Source organism: Hermetia illucens, chromosome 4, assembly GCF_905115235.1.
Source record: "Hermetia illucens chromosome 4, iHerIll2.2.curated.20191125, whole genome shotgun sequence".
NCBI lineage: Eukaryota > Metazoa > Arthropoda > Insecta > Diptera > Stratiomyidae > Hermetia > Hermetia illucens.
This window is the reverse complement of record NC_051852.1, coordinates 119,199,456-119,224,221: the sequence shown is the minus strand read 5'-3', so window position 1 is coordinate 119,224,221 and position 24,766 is coordinate 119,199,456. Positions and strand designations below refer to the sequence as shown.

The 24,766-nt window shown below is 43.1% G+C and overlaps 1 protein-coding gene across 1 annotated transcript; it reads right to left on the bottom strand.

Annotated features, from left to right (window-relative positions):
* Positions 1–6,997: 6,997 nt before the first annotated feature.
* Positions 6,998–9,266, bottom strand: LOC119653821 (tubulin alpha-1 chain). Its single transcript, XM_038058855.1, has 2 exons — positions 9,096–9,266; positions 6,998–8,450 (listed from the first exon to the last, which is right to left on the bottom strand). The coding sequence occupies exons 1-2, from the start codon at positions 9,096–9,098 to the stop codon at positions 7,101–7,103; spliced, it is 1,353 nt and encodes a 450-aa protein (XP_037914783.1). The 5' UTR covers positions 9,099–9,266; the 3' UTR covers positions 6,998–7,100.
* Between the last annotated feature and the right edge of the window lie 15,500 nt (positions 9,267–24,766).

Sequence of the window (24,766 nt, the reverse complement as noted above, 5' to 3'; positions counted from 1 at the left end):
TAAGTTTCATAAGATTTGGGATAATGGGTTTACACCATTTCAGTACCTTTTCTACGCGCTTAATGATTTCTGGGAGTTGATCGTTCTTTAATTCGAAGAAGTTTCCCGATCTTAACTTCTGGAATACTAGTTCATCGTAATCTCTTCTATTCATGATTGCGTTGCATTTGCCAGCTTTTAGGTTGTAAGCTCTTCTGTTGAGTTTTTGATGGTGCTGAGCTCGCGGAGGGGGGTATTGCCAGTCGTTTCTTTAATCTTTATAATTTTTAAGGTTTTGTTTGCAAAACAAAACCTTATTAAAATCGGTTTAATATCTACCTGTCTGTCCGTCTTTTTTTCCGGAGGCGGAAATCTTCCAAAGACACTGGTACACATGCGCCAGCGTGTGGGGTTTTTACCCACTAACTCAGTCCCTAACCCCTGTCCTCCTCCCCCGGAACCACCACAAAGGATTTCGTAGCGGAGTGGACATGACTCTAACCTCTCCCTTCGCCCATCGATTGCATTCGTAACCGCGTCTTTCTCGCCTCCTCTGCCTCTCTTAATCTGCACTGAATCCGCCCTACCATGTCGTTCACTGCATTCCAGCTCTCCTGGCTTGTTTGCATTTTTCCAATTATATTTTCCAGTGCTAATGTTCCTCCCAATGTCTCCTCTAGACTCTTCCTTTCCTCAGCGAATCTAGGACAATGGAAGAAAACATGCTCCGGGTCCTCCAGAACCGGTTTCATGGTTAGCACCGCCTCTGTTTTATCCTCCGAGAGTGCAGGACTGCCTCTTTTAGCCACTTCTTTATAGCAATGATTGTTTCAGATGAATATAATTCCACATCCGCCTGATCTTTTGCAATAACAATCACCACTGTGCCGTCAGCACAATCCACTATTGTGGCCTCGCTAAGACCCTGGGACGTTCCACAACAGCGATCCCAGTACAGAGCCCTGTAGAAGACCCGCGGAGGCGATGTATTCTTTGATTCCATTGTCTGCGTTTTATCATAGCCTTCTATCTGTTAAGTAGCTGTCGAGTAGCGCAGTTAAGTTGCTGGGTACACCAATCGCCGTCAATGATCTCCTTATAAGGTTCCAACTGGTAGAGTTGAACGCATTTTGCACGTCAAGGGTAATCATCATCTTCATCATCATCAACGGCTTTGCGCCGAGGTCCAACAATTCGATATCCCTAAAAGCTGTCTAGCGTCCTGGCCTACGCCATCGCTCCATCATAGGCAGGGTCTGCCTCGTCTTCTTTTTCTACCAAAGATATTGCCCCTATAGACTTTCCGGACTGGATCATCCTCATCCATACGGATTAAGTGACCCGCCCACCGTAACCTATTGAGCCGGATTTTATCCACAACCAGACGGTCATGGTATCGCTCATAGATTTCGTCGTTATGTAGGCTACGGAATCGTCCATCCTTATGTAGGGGGCCAAAAATTCCTCGGAGGATTCTTCTTTCGAACGCGGCGAAGAGTTCGCAATTCTTCTTGTTAAGAACCTAAGTCTCCGAAGAATACATGAGGACTGGCAAGATCAATGTCGTGTACAGTAAAAGCCTTGACCCTATGGTGAGACGTTTCGAGCGGAACAGTTTTTGTAAGCTGAAATAGGCTCTGTTGGCTGACAACAACCGTGCGCGGATTTTATAATCGTAGCTGTTATCGGTTGTGATTTTCGACCCTAGATAGGAGAAATTATCAACGGTCTCAAAGTTGTATTCTCCTATCTTTATTCTTGCCGTTTGACCAGTGCGGTTTGATGTTGGTTGGTTTGTTTTCGGTGCTGACGTTGCCACCATATATTTTGTCTTGCCTTCATTGATTTGCAGCTCAAGATCTCGTGCTAATCGCCGCCTGCTCGATCTGGATGAAGACAGTTTGTACGTCTCGGGTGGTTCTTCCCATGATGTCGATATCGTCAGCATAGGCCAGTAGTTGGGTGGACTTAAAGAGGATCGTACCTCTTGCATTTACTTAAGCATTACGGATCACTTTCTCGAGGGCCAGGTTAAAGAGGACGCATGATAGGGCATCCCCTTGTCTTCGACCGTTGTTGATGTCGAATGGTCTCGAGAGTGATCCTGCTGCTTTTATCTGGCCTCCCACATTGGTCAGGGTCAGCCTAGTTAGACTTATCAATTTCGTCGGGATACCAAATTCTGACTATGCTATCGTAGGCGGTTTCAAAGTCGATGAATAGATGGTGCAACTGGTGTTCAAATTCTGATCTGTTTCTGATTTGCCTGGAGTGAAGCCTCTTTGGTATGAGCCAATGATCTTCTGGGCGTATGGGGCTATCCGACCTAGTAAGATAGCGGAGAATATCTTATAGATGGTACTCAGTAACGTGATAGCTCTATAATTGCTGCACTGTGTGATATCTCCATTTTTATGTATGAGACAGATAATGCCTCTTTGCCAATCGTCAGGCATTGATTCGCTGTCCCATACCTTAAGCACAAGTTGATGAGCCACTTGGTGTAACTGGTCGCCTCCATATTTAACCAATTCGGCTGTAATTCCATCGGCTCCTGGCGAATTATGATTTTTTAGCCAATGAATTGCACGAACTGTTTCTCCTAAACTTGGTGGTGGCAGTATTTGTCCGTCGTCTTCAGTTGGCGGGACCTCCAACTCGCCGATGTTCTGGTTGTTCAGTAGCTCATCAAAGTACTCAACCCATCGCTCCAATATGCCCATTTTGTCGTAAATCAAATTTCCCTCTTTGTCTCGGCAGGATGAGCATCGAGGTGTATAAGGCTTCATCCTGCTGACTTGTTAGTAAAACGTCCGCGCCTGGTGCGGTTGCTCCCTGTACTTTTCGAGTTTACAGACTTGTTGATTCTCCCAAACTTTCCGTCTGTGAAGTCGCTTCTCTGCTCGACGAAATTCGTGATAAGTCTCTGCGCGAGCTCGGCATTCTTCCGTTCCGTAGCTAGTTTACATTCATTGTCAAACCAGCTGTTCCGAATTTTCTGCGGCTGGGCCTAGTATATTTATGGCTGTATCAATGATAACGTTCTTCAGGTGGTTGTGAAGATCATTTGTTGATGCTTCATCTCCAGGATCTCTGTTGACTACGGTTATTGCGGCATCCATTTCGCTCTTATAGGTGTTGCGGAGGGCTGTGGTGTGCATGGCTTCAGTATTCACTCTTACCTGATTGTCAGAGGGTATTGTAGGTGGTGTTGTAATTCGACTTCGGAGAACTATGGCAACGAGATAGTTATCCGAGTTTATATTGGCCCCTCTATATGTTCTGACATTCATCAAGGCTGAGAGGTGGCGGTGGTCAATTGGTTGAAAGTGGTCCCGTCTGGAGAGGCCTGCGTATGTTTGTGGACCGCTTTCCGCACAAACCAGGTACTTCTAACAACCATTTCGTGCAATACTGCTAACTGAATAATCCGCAGTCCGTTATTATTGATATCCCTATGTAGGCTATGGAAGCCAATGAATCGCCTGAATACGACTCCGCCCCTACTTGACTGTTGAAATCTCCAAGTATGATTTTGGTATCATACTTGGGACAGGCTTCGAGGGTCCGCTCAACTGCCTTGTAGAAGGTATCCTTCTCCGACTATGCAGTCTCCTCTGTAAGGACGTGAACGTTTATGAGGCTTATATTTCTAAACTTGCCTCGCAAACACAGAGTGCATAGCCTTTCGTTTATATTTTCAAAGCCGAGCACACGGTTTACTGGATGGCCGCTATAATATATGGTGTAGCGGCTCTTCTTCAGGAAACCCGTTCCTGTCCATCGCATCTCTTGCAACGGTGTTACATCAGCCTTATATTGGGGCAGCGTATCGGCTCCATGAGAAAATGGCAAGTCGTTTATCCGTTGTCGTTACCGGGTTCGTCGTTTTGAAATCAATCCTGTCCGAGGCTCCTTCCGTGGCTTCGTAACATTGATTTTCCGTATTTCCAACCCCTAACCTGGAGGACCAGTTGGTAAATTTTGTCCCGTTTTTAGGCGCGGAAGGCTCCCCCTTCATCCTTCTCCGTCTGCAGCTTTTCGTTAAGAAAGAGCTCCCAGCGGTCACCACGTGGAGGTGGAAATAGGGTTTTGGTAGTGAAGCTGTTGGTGTTGGTTCAGCAGGCGTTTCCCAGGTTTTATGCTCCATCGTGGGTACCTATCCACGTTTTGCCCTGGGACATATACTACCCTTTGACAGCCCCTACTACAACATATTTTTATAATTTGTAAATACGTATTTGGAGAGCTACTTACTCTCTTCCTCAGTACTTAAGCTACAAATCTATCGCCACTTAGCCTTCAATATCTCAAGAACTACTAAACCGGATGCCATGAAACTTTCACAGCATCCTCTAAAAGTTGGTTTTACTGTAAAACATAGTATGATAATCGCGGCGCGATGTGTATGTTTGTCTCGGACTTAATGATCTATGTGTTATCAATTAAAAGAGCGAATTTTTAGGAAGCTTGTATATCCTCCCTCAACGAATAGGATTTATGAAGCAATAGGATGCCAATAACGAAAATATGAAAATAAGCTGATATTTGTACCGAGAATATGATTATACAATGGTGAAAAACACTTCAAACGTTCATACAGAGAATGGGAAAAGTAATCTTCAATTGAAGACATTCTAGTGAAATTGCACAATTGCCTGGGCAAGATTGCAGCAATTTAGCATGAGTGTAATCAAGTATCCGTGGGTGCGTTTAAAGCGCCTTTATTAGTGCTGTGTATAGTCTAAACTTAAGTTTTGTATAGTTCATTTGCAGTGTGCTCCAGTGAAAAAAAAAATCAATTCCAATGACGATTTAAATGTCTTGACTCGGACAACGCGGCGCCGATTCGAAGTAAACTGAACTAGATATGATCGATTAGATTTCCTCTATATAAACATTTTTTCTTTCAAAATTCTCAGTTGCCTCCAGTGCGACCTTTATTCCATGTAGATGTACAGTGAGCGCAATTTCTATAGGTGCTATGGCATTTTTAATAATTTTCAAGGAAGGCACAAAGAACGCTTGCTGTATCATGACCACTTGCATTAATATCTGTTCTCGGGTTTGCTGGGAAGGCGTTTTGACATTTGCAATGTGATCAGCTGATTAGTTGTGCTAATTTCTATGTTTTTATGGTGAAAATCCGTTTTCAACTGCGCAATTTCTATAAGTGCATACGAAAAAAAATGTATAGTGTGTTGTTTAGAGGGGGCTTTTCGTACAAAAAACGGTGTGTTATTAGTAATAGTATTGTTTAATGTTATATAGGTTAAAATCCATAGTCTAATATTATTGTTTTATATAGCAACAACAGTATGCCACGTGGAAAAGTATTAACTGAAACAGAACGAGTAAAAGCAGCCACTATGAAGAATCTGGGATGCAGTATGCGAGCTATAGCAAAGGAAATCGGCAGATCATTAAATGTTATCCGAAATTTTTTCAAATTAGGGGAAAAATACGCCGCCCGAAAGCACCCGAAAGGAAACAAAAAAGTTGGAAACAGGTTCATCCCACAAATTAAGGATGAAGCGACGAAAAATAAATTAAGTCCGGCTGAAATTGTTTCCAAACTGAATCTTCCCATCAAAAAGAGGCGTGTTCAGCAAATTTTGCAGGCCGATATCAATTTAAAATACAAGAAACCCGCGAAAGCTCCGCACCTAACACAGTGCCATAAAACCGCCCGGTTAGATTTTGCACGGAAACATATGAAATGGGAAGATGAATGGAAAACAGTTATCTTTTCTGATGAAAAGAAATTCAATTTAGATGGCCCCGATGGGTTTAGTTGTTACTTTCACGACCTAGGAAAAGATAACCCTCCGCGTATGAGCAGAAACTTTGGTGGTGGAAGTTTAATGATTTGGGGTGCTTTCTCCTATCATGGAAAACTTCGTCTTGGGATAGTACCCACAAAAATGAACTCAGACATTTACACCGATTTGTTAGAGGTTATTCTTGTCCCATATTTAGACGAGAAAAATAACATAGATTTTATTTTCCAACAAGATAACGCCGCCGTCCATGCTTCCCGATTCACAAAATCTTACCTAGATTCTAAAAACATAAAAATAATGGAGTGGCCCTCCCGTAGTCCCGACATAAACCCAATCGAAAACCTTTGGGGAATACTATCCAGAAGGGTTTATGCAAATGGGCAGCAGTTTAGCTCAGTCGCTGAATTAAAAAAGAAAATATTAGAGTGCTGGGGGGAAATCGATGATAATGTACTAAAAACCCTTATTAATTCAATGCCAAACAGAATATTTCAAATAATAAGAAATAATGGTGCAAAAACAAAATACTAAAGTTTGATTGATGTCTTTTATTCGATTGGTAAAAGTGTTACAATGAAAGTGCACCTATGGAAATTGCGCACTGAAATGCTATTTTTTGTTAATTTTTTTAAGAATAATATTTATTTCGTTATTTTTTGTTTGTATTATAATTTAAAATAAATGTGTCCACTTTACTTTAAATATAATATTTTGTTTTAACATGAATTTCATCTCAAAATTGAAAAAAATTGGGTGTGCCTATAGAAATTGCGCTCACTGTAGATATAAGGTCGAAGTAATCTTCGTTTAAATATTTTGCTGGACAGTTCCGTGACCTTTGCTGGACTTGAAATATACGATAAGAGGCAGACTAAATAAAGAACTACCACTAACTCGGCATTCCCCACTACAATATTAAAATAATTGACGGGGAAGAGGGGGGACCCCTTTACCAGTAAATGTAGTTTCCCTCTTAGCCCACCCAAAATCCAGTACATCCGACAGGTCTAATCGATCTAGGGAGCAGTAGTCTGTAACTACACCTTACCCTTGGTTACTTAAGCAAACTACTAACATAGGATGTTTTAATACTTCCCCGAAACGTCAGTGTAATCCCCGAATTAATCTCCCCCCACCAGACATCAACCCAATTTCCCCAAGAGCTGATCCTTGTCCGCTCGAAGGGCTCGTCCCGGCCAAGTTAATAACTTGTTTATAGAAATTAAAAGACAATATTTAGATTCAGTGTTTCTTTTTTATTTTCAACACATCAATTTGCTGTTGTGCTCAGATGCTTAGAGCAATCTTCCCAAAGAATATTTGGAATTTCGTCCTCGCTTAATATTCCTCGACTCCTTCGCCTTCTCCATCTCCAGAGTCCATGCCAACTTCTTCGTAATCCTTCTCGAGAGCGGCCAAATCTTCACGGGCCTCTGAGAATTCTCCTTCCTCCATACCTTCACCGACGTACCAGTGGACGAAGGCGCGCTTGGCGTACATCAAGTCGAATTTATGATCAAGACGGGCCCAGGCTTCAGCGATGGCAGTGGTGTTGGACAACATGCAGACGGCACGTTGGACCTTGGCCAAATCACCACCTGGGACAACAGTTGGTGGCTGGTAGTTGATACCAACCTTGAAGCCGGTTGGACACCAGTCGACGAATTGGATGGTACGCTTGGTCTTGATTGTGGCAATGGCCGCGTTCACGTCCTTGGGGACGACGTCTCCTCGGTACAACATGCAGCAGGCCATGTACTTGCCGTGACGAGGATCGCATTTGACCATCTGGTTGGCGGGCTCGAAGCAAGCATTCGTGATTTCGGCAACAGATAGCTGTTCATGGTAAGCCTTCTCGGCAGAGATGACTGGGGCGTAGGTGACCAATGGGAAATGGATACGTGGGTATGGTACCAAGTTGGTCTGGAATTCAGTCAAGTCAACGTTGAGAGCACCGTCGAATCGCAGGGAGGCAGTGATCGAGGAGACGATTTGGCCGATCAACCTGTTCAAGTTGGTGTAGGTTGGGCGTTCAATGTCCAAGTTGCGACGGCAGATATCGTAGATAGCCTCGTTGTCAACCATGAAAGCGCAGTCGGAGTGCTCAAGGGTCGTGTGGGTGGTCAAGATCGAGTTGTATGGTTCGACGACAGCAGTGGAGACCTGTGGGGCTGGGTAGATGGCGAATTCCAATTTTGATTTCTTGCCGTAATCGACAGAGAGACGTTCCATCAACAGTGAGGTGAAACCGGATCCAGTGCCACCACCGAAGGAGTGGAAGATCAGGAAACCTTGGAGTCCAGTGCATTGATCGGCCAATTTACGGATGCGGTCCAAGACCAAGTCGACGATTTCCTTTCCGATTGTGTAGTGACCACGAGCGTAGTTGTTGGCGGCGTCCTCCTTGCCAGTGATCAATTGTTCGGGATGGAACAATTGCCTGTAGGTTCCAGTACGGACTTCATCGACGACAGTTGGTTCCAAGTCGACGAATACAGCTCGTGGGACATGTTTGCCGGCACCAGTTTCACTGAAGAAGGTGTTGAATGAGTCGTCTCCACCTCCGACGGTCTTGTCAGATGGCATCTGTCCATCGGGTTGGATCCCATGTTCCAAGCAGTACAATTCCCAGCAGGCATTACCGATCTGGACACCAGCTTGGCCAACGTGGATAGAGATACATTCACGCTGTAATTAGAGAGAAAAGCGAACATGAGCAATTTATTCCGACTTGAAGATGTAGAACAATTTATGCGTGCGATTTTCAACAGATAACGAGAACTCGCCCAGCATTTGGAATTTTCTCAAGTCAGAAATTATAGAACTGAGGAGATACGCCTACCTCTCCCCTGTTTCGTTCCTTGGGGGGCAATTTGCGCCCAACTTGGTGAAAGTTTGAATTAAAAATTGCTCGATGACTATAATTACGTCGACTCTAATTAAGAGAAATATATTCGAAGGAAAACTAGCCTCGAAACTAAATGGAAATTAACTCCCCGTCGGAGAAAAACTTCCAAGGGCGTGCCGGCATTTTGAATTCCGGCAATGAGCTCATGATGAGTCATCGCAACAAATGCAAAATCGATATGAGTTCCCCGAAAAGCAATCTTTCACGCGTTTTCTTCGAATATTGGGAGCAGACTTTCACATTCCTCACATATCATAAAATTAAACCGCAACGGAAATTTGAATTCCTGAACTTGAGAAAATGCCACGCCACGCAATCGACTCTCGAAGCGACCTGGCCGGAAATATTCAAGTTTTCTTCTCACGAGTCCAAATCACATGCACACATTTCCACACTGGAAACTTCGCCACGGGAATCGTACTTACCATTTTGAATTGGTGACAATTGAATTATAACACGAAGCACAAAAGCAAGTTATTACACTTAATAAATTAAATGTGAGATTTCAACGTTCTGAGTTTTCACGAAGCGCACGCAATACCGTTTAGAACAGCCAGCTATGAAGCTTTCCAAACAGACAGTGAAGATCGAGACTCGATTCGGTCTTATTTATACCCTTGGTGATGTCATCGCGCTGACGCCTAGCTTGCTTGAATTTGATTGGTTAACGGTCGAGCAGACGACCTACACAAGTGCAGATGGGAAAATCGTTTTTTGTATGGGTTTGAAATGCGCGCGCGCGGGAAGGCGATGCAGTACAGTAAAGAGCAATGAGGTGGTTTGGATGAGTGTACAGGGTGTTCCGTATGGAATTGGAAAGGAGCGACTATAATGGAAGAAATTCGGTGTGCATTATGAGTTGGCATGTTACGATTTTGGACTGTTGCTATCCATAACGGGCGGGGCAAGTTTTTATCATTGGTTTTAGGTGCCGGTCACGAAATATACCAAATTTGATATTTTCTGTTCTAGTGCTGTAGATGGGAGCAACGAGTAATTATACTAAGTTACGAAACTTGGGTTTTTGAATCGATTCAAGGATTCTTGTCGAAACTTCCAATAAGAACAGTAAAAAGGAAGTTGATTCTCTATCATTCCCAAACATGATTACATTTCTAAGTGATAATTTCGCTTCTATTTGACTGCACTTGAACATAATCGTTAAAGGGGATGTTCTAATGTGACGGGGAGGAAAAACACTTTGTTATTTCCATCATAGAATTGATATCTAATTGCTGAGAAAGCCGATTTTCATTTCTTAAAACATTACATGAGTACTTTCGACTCGCTACACATGGCCCACCGTTGTAGTTACTGAAGGGATCTATTTTAAAGGCTTTAGATGGAACAAAACCTAAGTAGGATCGATTCAATGTCTGTCCGTCTATCTGCTTTTTTCATCATCATCAACGGCACAACAACTGGTATCCGGTTTAGGTCTGCCTTAATAAGGAACTCCAAATTTTGCAGTTTTGCGCCAATGTCTGCCAATTCGATATCCCTAAATGTTGTCTAGCGTCCTGGCCTACGCCACCGCTCCATCTGAGGCAGAGTCTGCCACGTTTATTATTATGCTTATAGACTTTCCGGGCTGGCTCATCTATATGGACTTAACAACCGTAGCATATAACCGGTCCGATAAATGAAGAAGAAGTCTATAAGGGTAGTATCTATGGTAAAAGAAGAAGACATGACAGACTCTGCTTCAGATGGAGCGGTGGCGTAGGCCAGGTTGCTAGACAACCTTCAGGGATATCTAATTGGTGAACTTCGGCGCAAAAAAGGGATGTCTGGAGTCCCTTGTGAGGACTACTTACTACAGAGTCGCTAAAGGTTTCCTTCTGCTTTGGGAATTGTTCCTTCCCTGCCGTTTTTTCGTAATCGCTCTAACCTTCGAAGCTCCTCCTGAATACAGTTTATGATGCCACTAATTGCATTTCACACTTCTTGGGATTTGAGCATTTGCAAAAAGATCGTCTCCACTTGTAAGGGTCTCATCAAGGGAAGTGTTCCCTCTCACTAGCAAGTCTAGGGCACACAACGTTTAGACATCCAACGCAGAATCGTCATATCCAAAATTATGTAAATACCGGCGTTTTACACCATGCCGAGTCGGAAACTGAGTCAAGTGACAGCGGTGGAAGCTTTACGCCAGTATCCTCCGTTCCTTCTTTGCTATTATTTATGCCCTCTACAGCTTTTCACTTTGGACTTGTTTGAGTGGCTCGTCTCATCTTTCTGGTAGAAATGGGTACCTGCCACAATGGAGTCACCATAGCAGTTTGTAATAGTCCTTCATTCGCCATGCATTTGGTCGGCAAATCTAATTCGGCCATGACCTCTTCGTAGGTGTCTTTAACCACAATCACCTTAATATAGTGGTGAACGTTGTGCTTCGGCTCGACTTGTTGAAATATCTGCTCTGCTATAATCAACCAGAGTGATGCTGATATCCTCTCTGTCCTTCAATATTAATGATTTTTCGTTTCTTGCAACTATATTCTTGTTCAGGTATTTGTCCCAAATTCAGGTACAGGCTCGCGTTCAAGGACCGCTGTGCTCCATAGAAAATCGTAGTCATCCAGCTGTCTTCTGCCCTCTACCAAACAGTCGTCGAAAGTTCCTCAGGGTTTCAGTAATAGTTTCTCCGGCATAATTCCTAAGTTAGCTGGACTAACTAACTCGCGGTTCAGTCGATTGGGACAAAGTGGCATATTGGATTCCGCACGGAGCAGGAAAAGTTCACCTCAGCCGGACAGTCGCAACCTCACCCGTTCGCCGTATTGCTCATGCGGGGTGGGAAGCCCGCTTACAAAGCGATACAGCAGCTTGCTGCAGCAACTGGTTTTCTGTTTTGTATATCTTTCCCATAGCCATTTCTGTCCACGGATGGGGGTTTTCTTCCCACCTACCCGATCTGGGTATAACCATGCCCATGGCACCTGATTGGAGATCTGGAACTCCTCACAGGTGTCTATCCGTCTGTCACACCGGATTTGCTCAGAAATGGCTGAGCTATTTTCGCATCATTTTGCATTGGATTTAAGGGAATGGGGGGTCCTTATGCATGCGAATATGGTCATGTGTGGTATCAAATGAAAGAGCAAGGTTAGCACTTTTTGAGATTGATCTTATTTCTGATACTAGGCGGAATGTAGGCAAATGAGGACTAAAAGTGCCTCGTTCTCAGACGCTATCCGGCTTCAGCCTCAAAATACATTCCATTCCGATATCTGCTCAAATAAAGTTAATAATGGTATATTACCATATTTTAAAAATTTGCCCGAATACCTACCCCCAAATTCAACCTAGAAATACACAATTTGGTCCCAATATAAGGGATAATTTAGAGGATAGAATAAGTGATAACATAATACACAATTTTATTTTATTTATTATGGAAGGTAAAAGTTTTTTTTGTCAATTTATTCCAATTTCTCGGCGAGCGAATGGGAACATTCTAGTTTTTTTAAGGTTTTTGTAAGTCAGCGTTAAATTACTGGAAATCCAATAGATTTACATTTACATATGTACACATACATAGTTACATAGAATATGTAGAGTATGTAGGTATGGCTTTGTGCATGTGGTTAATATTTCATACCACCTAGGTAGTAAGGTGGTATGTTATCACCACTAGACGGCGGGACAATCTAGTTACAAATGTGGGAGGCCTTCCTCTTTATTACAAAATCTGCAACTTTGGTCTTCATGGTAGATTTACATCATGTGTAGGTGTTTCCGTAGAGAATAATCACTAATTAATATTCGTACCAGTATCCTCATTATTCATTATTGATTTTAATTGAAAATATATTTGAAAATATGTGGAAAAAATTTGAAAGTCATATTCGATTTTAAAAATTAGTAGCGAGTATATATAGTGAGGTAGGTCAAAGTCGCATTTTGAGACTCTTACTTCTTGTATCGTGCCTTTCTCTTCAAAACGTCTCCTCTATATGGGTATGCTACACATCCTCGCTTTGTTAGCATGTTGAATAAATAGAAAGGAACGCTTTGGAAACTGCTTTTACCGCCTATGATTCGGATTGTGTACTGAAAAGTCACTACTATCAATACTGTAATAAATTTTTAAACGTGTTTTTCTCAAAACAACGTTTTTTGAAATAGGCTTTTTCAGCAGCCTCGCCGAGGCGAAGGTTTCTATGTTCTCCATGACGCCCGCCGTGCAGGGGCGAGCGAGCTTCATCTGCCACCTCTGCTTCCTGTCAATCTTCCAAAAACGAATACAACGCATCTAAGGACGAGCCCACGACGAACAATAATCCGCGAACTTTGTAACTGTGAAGTCTGACCTAGGAAAGATAAATTAATTATTGCGAGTGAGCTATGTATGTATGGTATATCTGCTTTTGTTCAGATATATTATTGCAAAGCATTTTTTTATTTGGGTCTAGGTCTTTTTATGCCGACTCCACTCAGTTGGCATTTGCCGCAAACTCCAAACCTCCACAAAAGTTTGACGTATCAAATATCGCCATCCACACGTTTGAAAATGCGTTAATGTTTTTTCAACAGGCAAGGAAATTCCCTTTGATTTGTCCGAAAAAACAAGGCTTGATAGGGGAACCAAGCCAAACACTATATACACGCTTAAATCTGTGGTGGCTTGTCGAGCTGTGACGAACATGTGGTTCCGGCATAATATTATGAAACTCGTGACAGTCAAAACACCGTACATTTGTTGCGGCATCCCCATAATTGCCAAACCCTTGCAAGCGCAGCATGTGAATAGAGCGTTTGGTTTCGCTTGTGTAGGTTTGCCTGCCCTTGATTACTCAGAAAACACTAACGCACTGGCAAATGTGTGGATGGAGATGTTTGGTGTAGCCAAATGTTGTTGGAGGTTTAAAGTTTGCGGTACTGTGGTTAAAACGTTATTAAACACTTTAGTGAAATTACACTATAAGCAAAATAAACAAGTAAGGCAGTTTGAAATCTAAAACAGGTGGCCATTTAGGCTGTGTACTTCGTGGTGACCTTCTCTAGGTTGTTAGCACAATGCAAGGACACGCTGAACAAACTGGGTGGCCCGCTCAAAGTCACACTCCCTTTGGTCCCCGGTTATAGGAAAATAGAGGAGAATAGGCGAGCCCACAAACTGGCCAAGTGGAGCTCCGCTCTTGACAATCTGCAATAGGCGCAGTTAGTGTTCCGCTGACGTCTTTGAAGGCTGGAATCTTCCTGCACTATCTAACAACCGCCGAATTCACATGACGAATGTTCCCCACCTATTTCAAGTCGAGTTAGATTGGACCCTCCTATAACAGGACCCCGATTGCGAGAGCTTTTGAACCAAATACCCGCAAATGCGTACAGGATTACGGCGGTTTGTACGGGGCACTAGCCTATACGGAACTATACCACCAGACTCAGCATTCCCTACAATTCACATTGCCGAAATTACAAGGAGGATGGAGAAAGCACTCAGCCACTTCTTTTGCGATTGTTCAGCTTTAGCTAGAGCCATGCTGTGGACATTAGATAAATAATTTTTTGAGGGTCTCAGGGAGATCTATGTGCTAGGAGGGTGGGGGAGCTCCTATCTTTCGAGTGCGTACCTTTGGAGATCTGAGTCTGTTAGTTTCTGCTCCTTTGCCCTTCTCACAGCAGTCACGGTGTTAACTGGCATCAAAACAGTACATCACAGCGCTAATTGGGCCCATCGAAGTGGCCACTGGTACCTATACATAAACAAGTCAGGAAACCGGAAGCTGGACGGTTCAAGTACGAAAGGTTTGGTGTATTTCTTATTGTGAGAATATCCACTTTCGGATGATATTGACATTCATAGTCTTGAATTTGTAAAGAAGCGACAAATTTGACGTATTATAACTTTGTTAGTAATAGTGCGATTTCCACCAAACTTGATGAGATCATGCTCTATGTTATGCCCTATATTATTGCGAAATTTCGTGGTGCTAGCATAAACTTAAGGGGGGTTTTGCTGCCAATTACTAAAAATTATAGTAATATACTATTATGAACTTTATTTGTATAACCCATTTGTAAATCACTGTATGCGTGAGCCTTCACAGTTCCCAGCTTTCTACCGAATTTGGTGTCAATCGCTGTAACCGTCTCCGAGAAAAATGTGTGTGACGGACAGACAAACAGATATTTCCAGCGGCATGGAAGCGGCAGAAGTTGGTACTCCTGCCTAAGCCAGGTAAACCTCCAGGTGAACCATCCTCATACCGACCCATATGTCTTTTGGACACTGTGGGGAAAATGTTAGAGCAGATAATCTATAATAGATTACTCTCGGTTGTTGAGAGCCAAGGCGGCCCTTCAGTTCAGCAGTATGGGTTCCGTAAAGCCAGATCAACCATTGATGCCATCAAATTGGTTACTGGCTTGGCCGAAAATGCAATTCACGGAAAGGGTGGTACCAGCAAATATTGCGTGGTAGTAACCCTGGATATGAAAAATGCATTCAATTCGGCTAATACGGAAATCTTTAGCGAAGGTTGGTATTCCCGCCTATCTCGCTGCTATCGTCGATAGTTAGTAGGACCCCAGGAGTATGTTGTCTCCGCGGGTGTCCCGCAGGGTTCCGTATCGGGCCCACTACTGTGGAACATCATGTACAACGATGTACTTAATCTCCCCCTTCCGAGGAAAGCCGTAGTGGTGGGTTACGCTAATGACATAGCGCTGATTGCTGTCGCAAAGCATCTCGAAGATGCTGAGTTATACTCAAGCGAAGCAATCAGTGCTGTTAAAAGTTGGCTAAAGAGCTCTGGTCTGACACTTGCGGAGGAAAAAACAGAAGCAGTCCTCATCACTAAGCGCCGGAAGAGAAATTATGCCTATATTGGAGTCGGGAATCATATCATCACTTCCAAGTCGACTATCAAATACTTGGGGATGGTGATAGACAGGAAGCTTAGCTATAAGCAACATATGCGATATGTTTGCCACAAATCATCAACTGCTAGTATGGCCCTGGCAAGGATGATGCCAAACATGGGACGGCCACGGCATACCTCTAGGTTGCTTATAGCAAGGGTGGTGACCTCGATCATGGTCTATGCAACCCCAGTTTGGAGGGAGGCGTTGTGGATGTCAGGGAACGCTACCAAAATGAGTTCAGTCTACAGGAGGATAGCCCTGAGGGTATGTTCTGCCTTCAGGACTGTCTCAGATGATGCAGCATTCGTCATCTCTGGAATGATGCCGATTGACATCTTGGCGGATGAGATGGCGAACATATACAATGCCAAGCCAACCTCTTCCTCATCGCGGACGAAGAAGACTGAGAGGGAGAGATCCATAAATAGATGGCAAGAGCAGTGGGAACGCTCGGGAAAGGGTCCTGCCTGATTCCTGCCATCAAAGAGTGATTGGAGAGACGACACGGTGAGATTAATTATAATCTCACCCAGTTTCTCACTGGATATGGAGGATATCTCCGACACCTTCACAGGTTTAAATTGGAGACCTCACCCGACTGTCCCAATTGTGATGGAGTCCCAGAGGACCCAGAGCATGTATTCTTTCACTGTCCGAGATTTGTGAAAGAAAGAAGGAATCTAGAAGAGACTCTAGGAGAGGTGCTGGTACCAGAAAATCTGGTGCCGAAAATGCTAGCACATCAAGAGAATTGGGATGCGGTCAACTCCATGATCGCATCTATCCAAAATAAACTGCGAAAAGCAGAGGAGAGGAGAAAAACACGGACACGTGCGCCGCGTATAGAAGAAAAGTGACTAAGCTAGAGTGAGCTGACTCTGCTCCGTGATGTAATACCTTATGGTGGTTCCGCCGGGCAGGGAGGGAGTCGGGGGTGGTTTTAGTGGGTAAAAATCCCACATGCTGGTGTGTCCAGACCGGTGTCTTTTGAAGATTTCCCCTCCTCACAGAAAAAAAAGACTGACAAACAGACAGTAAACCGATTTTAATAAAGTTTTGTGTTTACACAAAACCTTCAAAAGGTGATCTATACCCGTTTACGTGGCCATAACCAGCCCGAGAGCTGAAGTATCGGCATCCTCGTAATAATATTTACAGCCTCTATCCTCAGGAATTACTATATTGCATACATATTGTAGCTGAAGTCTGGAGATTATTTGTTAGGTAGCGGTTAAAGGAAAGGAATTGATTGAGCTGAATTTTTCTTTATTGGCTCGTTGGAAATGATAAATACTGTACTTCGAGAAAGGAAAATTCCCCTAAATCTACTTTTCTTGTTCATTACATATTGTCTACAGGAGGAATTTGACCATTACTTGGATTTATTTTCAAGTTATTTATTACCAGAATGATGTGCTCTATGTATATGTTATGTTAGTATTACAGCGAACAACAATTTGTGTGAAATAGCAATTATAATTAAATGTTAATAATTCCACAATAAAGATTGCGCACAAGTGTAGCTTGTACTGGATGGAGTAACTGTTTTCACCAAGTGATTAACCGTCATTTTATTATATATTTTGAGTTCTAGCTTTAAATTCCTACATGCAAATATCAATTAAAAAGGTCCAAAGATCGACTAACCATTCTTTTTCCATGTACAGGAAGGAAACAATGTAGCTTGAGTTATCAAAACTTAAATCCAGATCTAAATGATTGGATTGGAATACAATTATAAATCCAATGGCAAGCATTTACTTTTACATCTTATAAGTCTAGTAACTACATACTAGGGAATTGTTCTTCTGTGTCCCTGCAATGTTACGCTATTTAGGGCTCTTACCCATATATGTATCAATTTGGACACTTGAACACTTTATGAAGATGAAGTCTTAAAATAGAAATTCCACTAAACTGATCTGTGCAATGCTTCCATTCACCCATTCCCCAGTTTTCTTCTCGGACACCCTGCCGCCAAATAATACAGATTCAATGCGGCAAACGGCACGTTTTCCATCGATAGAGTGTTGACCGGGCACCGGGACCGGCATATGTAGTCCCGAACAAGATAGGTTTCCACATGAGATATGCATTTTTCCATCAGACGTTTTTAGAATGCACCAGTTTATGCATCACATACACTGCGTTGCGGTGTCGTCATTCATGCGCATTCATTCCGAGTGGTAGCGCCATAAAAAGGGCCCCTTCCCGTTCCTCTCGTCGTCGACAGCCCGTCGGCCGCTGATACGAGTACACCTCGAGCAATCTCAAGACGTTTATTTATGGAATCGAGACTGGAATGAACTTTCTTCAGGTAAGCCGTGCATAATACATAACAGCAAAGTAACGGCTGTTCGGTTTGGTCGATGAAAGTACCGCTTCCGAAGGCCTATCGCGTTTGAACATCTGCCGATGGTAACTCGCATGCAGGAAACAACAATAGCCGAGCAATTGCCCTTCGGAAAAGGGGGCAGAAAATAGACAATCCCAACACTCGTACTCCACTTAACTACGAGGCAGAACAAGTGTACCGGGAGTGAGCAAGGTAAATGACTATCGATTAATCCATTAATTCACAGCGAGCATGATGTCATCAACATAAAAAACTTGTTTTCTTGTGGCCATGTATGACCTACTCGCAGATAGAACTCGATGCTTACGTATACGAGGCTGGAGAGAGTCACCGGTCAGAAACCGCGAGGAAAATCTCGTCTTGACCAAATTCGGAGATGAAATTGGCTCGAATGCTTGACTCCATCTGTAAATTGCAATCACTTTGATTGAACATGGCTGGAGGTCGAGCTTGAATTCTGGTAATAATTGTTTATTTTAGGAATTATTTATCTCGTCGCCTCCAAGTGGGCACAACTGAATCACCATCTGGCAAATGGCGACAAAATTTTAGCCCCCACACTCCAGGCCGCCCACTCAAATATGGTTAACAATTGGAATAATAGTGACGAGAACGGTGGCTAGATAGTCCGTATTTAGGAGAAAGTTTATTGGCAGGCATAAGGGGTGGAGTGCATTTCATATATTCTCCTTTCAGATGAAAATTGAGAGAAATATTTTATTCAAGAAAGATAAACTCAGTTCCCGAGCAAATTAACATTCTCCATTCATTATATGTTTCCTGATGTTTATATTATTTAGACTTCGCGAAAAATATGCTCAACTTATTAAAATTAGCATTTTAGATTGAAAGATACGGAGTAACCGGTTTTGGTCAAATGTTGGAGTAATCGTAAAAACACCAAAGAATAATTTAACTTCGTATTTGCAATTCTAAACCCGTATTTTATGAAAATAAAGAAGAGTTCCCGCGGGTTCATGCGTCAAGTCAAAATTCAAGGAAATACATAATATAAAGAAGTTGAAATATGTTCATGGTTGACGCACTCCTTGTTCAGTCTGTGCACTATTTCTGCGGGCTCTTAACAATATGCTATAAGTCTTCTCAGGACTTCCAGAAAGTTTACACTTCTATTTAACGATTGGCCTTGTTGGGTCAGGTTCTATTGCATAGTGCGATCGATAATCGAACTCCTACTATTTCATAATGTATGTATGACTTACTCCTTGCCCTCCTTTGAAATTATGTCGGGCTGCAATGTATTGAAGATACACTTTAGGCATAAGTTGATGAAAGTTATTGGGTGACATTGGCGGTCGAAACACATTAAATCAGAGCTCTTTAGTTAGATACTTATGAGAAAGCCTATATTATATGGTCATTTATCCGTTAGAACTTCGCCATGCTATTAACATAGTATGCTGGTCCCAAGCCCAGGTAAAGGAGGAGGGTTTGAGGCAACGTACTCTGTACTATCCTCAGTAAAACAAAAATAAAATGCTGAGATCAGGGAAAGATATAAATAGAGAATAGTTGGAGTTATTCCACTATATTAAATCCTACCTGATCTCTCTTGGTGACAGGTCCCGGGACAGGCCGACCAAGAAAATGCATGCAATGTCGTTACAAACAAGATGATAGGATTGAGTCACAAGCCTCGGAGAAATGCTAGGGCGTCCACCTCAGTCAACGCGGCAGGATGGGCCCCGGTCCTGTCGAGAAATGGGCAAGGGTTCTTGACGCATGGCGGCGTCAGGACATGAGCAAGTTAGTCCGAACAAAACGAACAAAACAAATACGTGTCTGCCCGCTAAATGCTTGTACCCTAACTGGAAACACCGAGGAACCCACAAGAGCCCTTCGGAAAAGGCGCATTGATATCTGCGCTCTACAAGAAACCCGATGGTCTGGTGTCAAAAGCTGCGACATTGAACGCGAACGCGGTAAAAATGGCTATAAACTTCTTTATTTTGGTAACCCATACACTCAATATAGTGTTAGCATTGCCATCTCAGAGGGTTTCCGTGATGCCATTAAAGAAGTCGAACGATTTGATGATCGGCTGATGAAGCTCACCATTATATCAGCTGATCGCTATTCACTTCTTCACCGCGTACGCACCACAGACAGGTCGACCTGATGCCGAGAAAGATGCCTTCTGGCAACTTCTCGATGAAAAGACTTGTCACGTGGCTACTGACGACTATATTATCATTGCCGGCGATCTTAATGGTCATATGGGTGAAAAGGCAGACGGTAACAGGTGCCATGGAGGAAAGGGGTTCGGAGTGCGCAATGAGGATGGCGAGCGTATGATCTATTTTGCAGACACCCATGACATTGTGCTTATGAATACATTGGTCATCAAACGATTGTCTCATCTTCCTACATTTTACAGTGCGAACAGTAAAACGCAGATCGACTATATTCTTCTTATAAGACGCCAACATTTTACCACTGTCACTGATTACAAAGTCGTTCCCTATGAGACCATCGCACCTCAACATCGGCCGTTGCTTGCCGCCTTGCGAATTAAGCCACCGATAAAACAGCGTGAGGAACGCACTGGCCCGCGACGCATTAAATGGTGGCGGTTTGGTGAGAAGAAAGAAGAAACGATCTCACTCATATGATTGCCGACCATTACGAATGTGGAAGAATCATGGAACCAAATAAAAGACACGATCCACAAAGCGACCTTTGCAATCCTCGGGGACACTAAGCCGGGTAAGCGGTACTTGGCTTTGGAATAATGATGTTGAAATGAAGGTCCGAAACGAACAGATTTCAACTGAAGAATTTGCTCATCCTCCACTTCCACAATCATTGCCGACATTTGGAGCAGTTCCACCTGTCGCAGGACCTGACGACATCGCATCTGAGCTCTGGAAAGCGAAGAGGGACACAACACTGTGGCTCAGTGAATTCTCTAATCAGGTTATTCAAGAAGGAAGAACAGCATCTGACTGGTAAGAAAGTACCACGCAGAATGTTCCAATTACCGTCCGATCCGGTTACTTTCCCATACTATGAAGATTTTTGAACGCATTCTTGACAACCCTATTCGCGAAATCGTTGAAATAACCGTGAATCAAGCTGGATTTAGCAAGAACTGCAGAACTACTGGCGCAATATACGCGGTTACTCATGGAGAAACACCGTGAGAAGCATCGCTCTCTTTACATTGCATTTCTGGATCTAGAGAAAGCGTTTGCCTGTGTGCCACACGAACTCATCTGGTATGCTTTACGACAACACTTAGTACCAGAAGAACTTGTGCGCTGGATTCGATTGCTCTACCACGATCCGAAAAGTAAAGTTCAAAGTGTGCCGGTGTATCAAAACCGCTTCGTGTCTCTGTTGGTGCTCATCAAGGTAGTGCTCTCTTACCACTCCTCTTTGTGTTGTGAACACCGTTACACGGGACATCGAACGTCCAGTGCCCTATACACTCTTTTATGAAAGTGATGTTTCACTAGCGGCCAATAGCAAAAATGATCTCGAGCAACTTGTCCAAAAATGGAATTATCGCCTCATGCAACACGGTCTCAGATTGAATTTAAACAAAACTGAATTTTTGACTACCGATTCCCATGAAACAGGCAAAATCACTGTCAGCGGCAGTGATCTGCCCAGAACTGAGTGTTTTAAATACTTCGGGTCAACGCTATCAGCCAGTGTAGAACTACGTTATGAAATTGCTTCACGCATTAACGCAACCTGGATAAAGTGGCGTTCCACAATTGGTGTTCTTTGTGATTGACATATCAACGAACGTCTCAAATCTAAAATTTACCGCAATGTTCTCCGTCCTGTCGCTCTCTCTGGTTCTGAGTGTTGGCCGACTATAAAAGACAATGAATGACGTCTTGCGGTAATGGAGACGAATGTGTTACGTTGGACTAGTGGCGTGACACGTTTTGATCACATCCGAAATGAGGATATCCGCGGTCGTTATGGGGTTGCACCGATCGTGGAAAAGTTGCGAGAGAAGCGTCTTCGATGATCTGGTCACGCAATTCGTGCTAACGAGAATTCACTTGCCAAGATTAGTCTGAACATCGAAGTCGATGGTGAACGACCAAAAGGCGGGCCAAAACAACGGTGGCTTGATACGCTGGATGGGGATTTAATAGCCTCGAGATTGCACCCAGATCAGGTATTCGATAGAGCTAAATGGCGAAACCGATCACGACGAGCCGACCCCACTTGTGAACGGGACAAAGGCTAAAGAAAAAGAAGAAGTCCTTTATCCCTTAGTGTGATATAGTGTGTCAACCATACATACGCGCCATCATTTGCTGTTACCTGAAATGCATTTCAGCTCCGCTCAGGATTTCCCGAGACGCCAGCATTCGTCCTCTACTGGTCTGCGCCAAGTGCCCTTGAGGCACGTCGGTCATCTTGGCACAGCCTGAAATGCAATTGTGGCCTGGTATTCCGCCTTCCAATCACGGTATGTACGAGTGCCAGGCGTGTGTTCGGAACAAGTTCTTCGTTTGAGATAGTGTCAGACAAGCGTACTTCGATGATACGACCCAAACAGGTGTTGATGAAGGCTTGGAGCTTGTGAGTAACAGTGCGGTTCATTTTCCATGTGCTACTCCCATATAGCAACACAGAACAAAAAACACTAGCACAGAATAGTTTCAACTTGATCGTGCTGCTGAGATAACTACATTTCCAGATTTTAGACTAGGCATCCAAAAAGGGATCTAGTGATGTTAATGTGTCGAGCAACATCCAGTTTGATGCCATCATCGGCAGAAACCATACTTTCTAGATACCCAAATTGGTCGCTCCTTTCGATGCTCTGCCCATTAATGTAGATAGGGAAAGTAGGATAACCGGCCTTAGTTTAGTTTTGTTGGTGTTTATATTCTGACCAACTCTACCTGCTTGTTTCCATTGAGCCAAGGTCCATGTCCCGGTGAGAAAGCAAACAGATGTCATCAGCGTAGTCGATTTGTTTGACAAAAGATGTCATAACTAAGTGTAATCCTGCGATGTATCTAGCGATTAAATTATTTGAAATAATTAGACCGTTTTTGTTTTTCCGCTAGTGTTATTTATGGTATATATATGCAAATATAGCATATACCGATATTTCGGGAACAACTTGTTCCCTTCATCAGTGTTACAAGTGCTACAGTGCTTGTAGCACTGTTGTTCCCCAGATATCGGTGTATGCAAATATACGAAATAACACTAGTGGAAAAGAAAAATTTCAAATACGTCATAGAACTTCTTCATGTCCTCCGGTCAAAGCAGAATTAAGAACGTCACCCTGGCGAACTCCGCTTTGAACCTCAAAATTCTCTGAGAGTTTACCTCGGTGTAGGGCGTGATATTTTACGCCATCATATGTCGCTCTGATAATAGCTATTAGTTTGTTCGGAATGCCTGCTGCTGCTTTTTTCAACATAGATGAAAAGAGATCTAAACTCCAGGTACTGCTCCAAAATCATTCGTAGGATGTTGATGTGGTTAATTCAGGAGAAATCGGAGTGAAAACCAGCCTACTCTCTATCGATCAAGCTTTCAAGATGCTCTTTAAAGTGTTCCAGGATTATTTTAGCTATTATCTTTGTAAAGGCAGGGAGCACGGAGATACTCCTCCAATTGTCACGCTCAAAACGGGTTCCCTTCTTTGGAATCTTAAAAATCATCCACTTCTTCTACTCTATGGGAAAGGTCTCGAATTCCGCAGATTTGCATACGAGAGGAAGTAGCAGATCTGCAGTAGGAGGTCATGCCCAGTTTCTTTACTCCATTTGAATGCATTGATGGCCGAAATGGTTTCTCTTCTGCTAGGAGGAATAGTCCATATCTATATGTTACGGTGACTCACTATTTAATCCACAAAAAGAGGAACCTCATCAGATGTTATACGGCTAAGAATAGTGGTGAAGTATTCTTTTCACCTCTTCAGTTGCTCGTCATGGATGATGAGAAGTCGACCGTTAAAGTTTTTCACAGGACCATTGAAACCGTCTGATTGCTCGTACGGCTCGGCCAGTTGAAACCCAACCGGCCTTATGGGAGGCTCAAGTAATTTGCCACCAATGAATGACGAAGCGGTGGAAGCCAATTTGGCATTCAGATCAACCATTACGATCACAATGTCACTTTTAGGAAGACTCCCCTGAAATGCTTGTAGTTGCTCGTATAAACCATCCTCTTCCACCATTGTGATTGTGATGCTTCTTAACCGAGAACGCAAGCGAGTAAAATGGACCATTACGTTCTGAGTGCTGAGGAACTGATCCTCTTATTCTGCCTATACGTACTTATATATGGCACGAGAACAATGCACTTTTTAAGGGGTGTAGTTTAAATCCCTGTTTTAGATGATTACCTATTACATGAAAGAGGGTTTGAACTTCGCTGGATGAGATTCAATCTTTGATTGTAATGAAATGCTTCTGTTTATCTCTCAAATTGTTCAATTTAATGAATCAAATTATACAGCCAATCGATTGTTGAAGGATCCACCTACAAATTTTGTATGCTAACATATCAAACCGAAATCGTTTTTATTTGTGGTAATTGTTGCTCCTTGAAAATGACAAAGTACACTTTGATCGGCCACCACAAGATTTTATTCTCTGTGTTTATCACAGTATCGACACTTTTTTGCTGGGAGTTTTGTTGTTGAAATGGCGGGCGGAGGAACGTGAAGGCAACGCTTTCATTCGCAAAAGGAAAAACCAACCGCCCTCACCATTCGAAGTTGGGCAGCATCCTGACGACACCCCCTAGAAAAAACATTGTCTACAAACTCAGGATACAGTCTCGAATTATACGGGTCAAGCAACAACTATTTGAACAATAGAAACTGGTCTAGAGACTTAAACGTTGTTG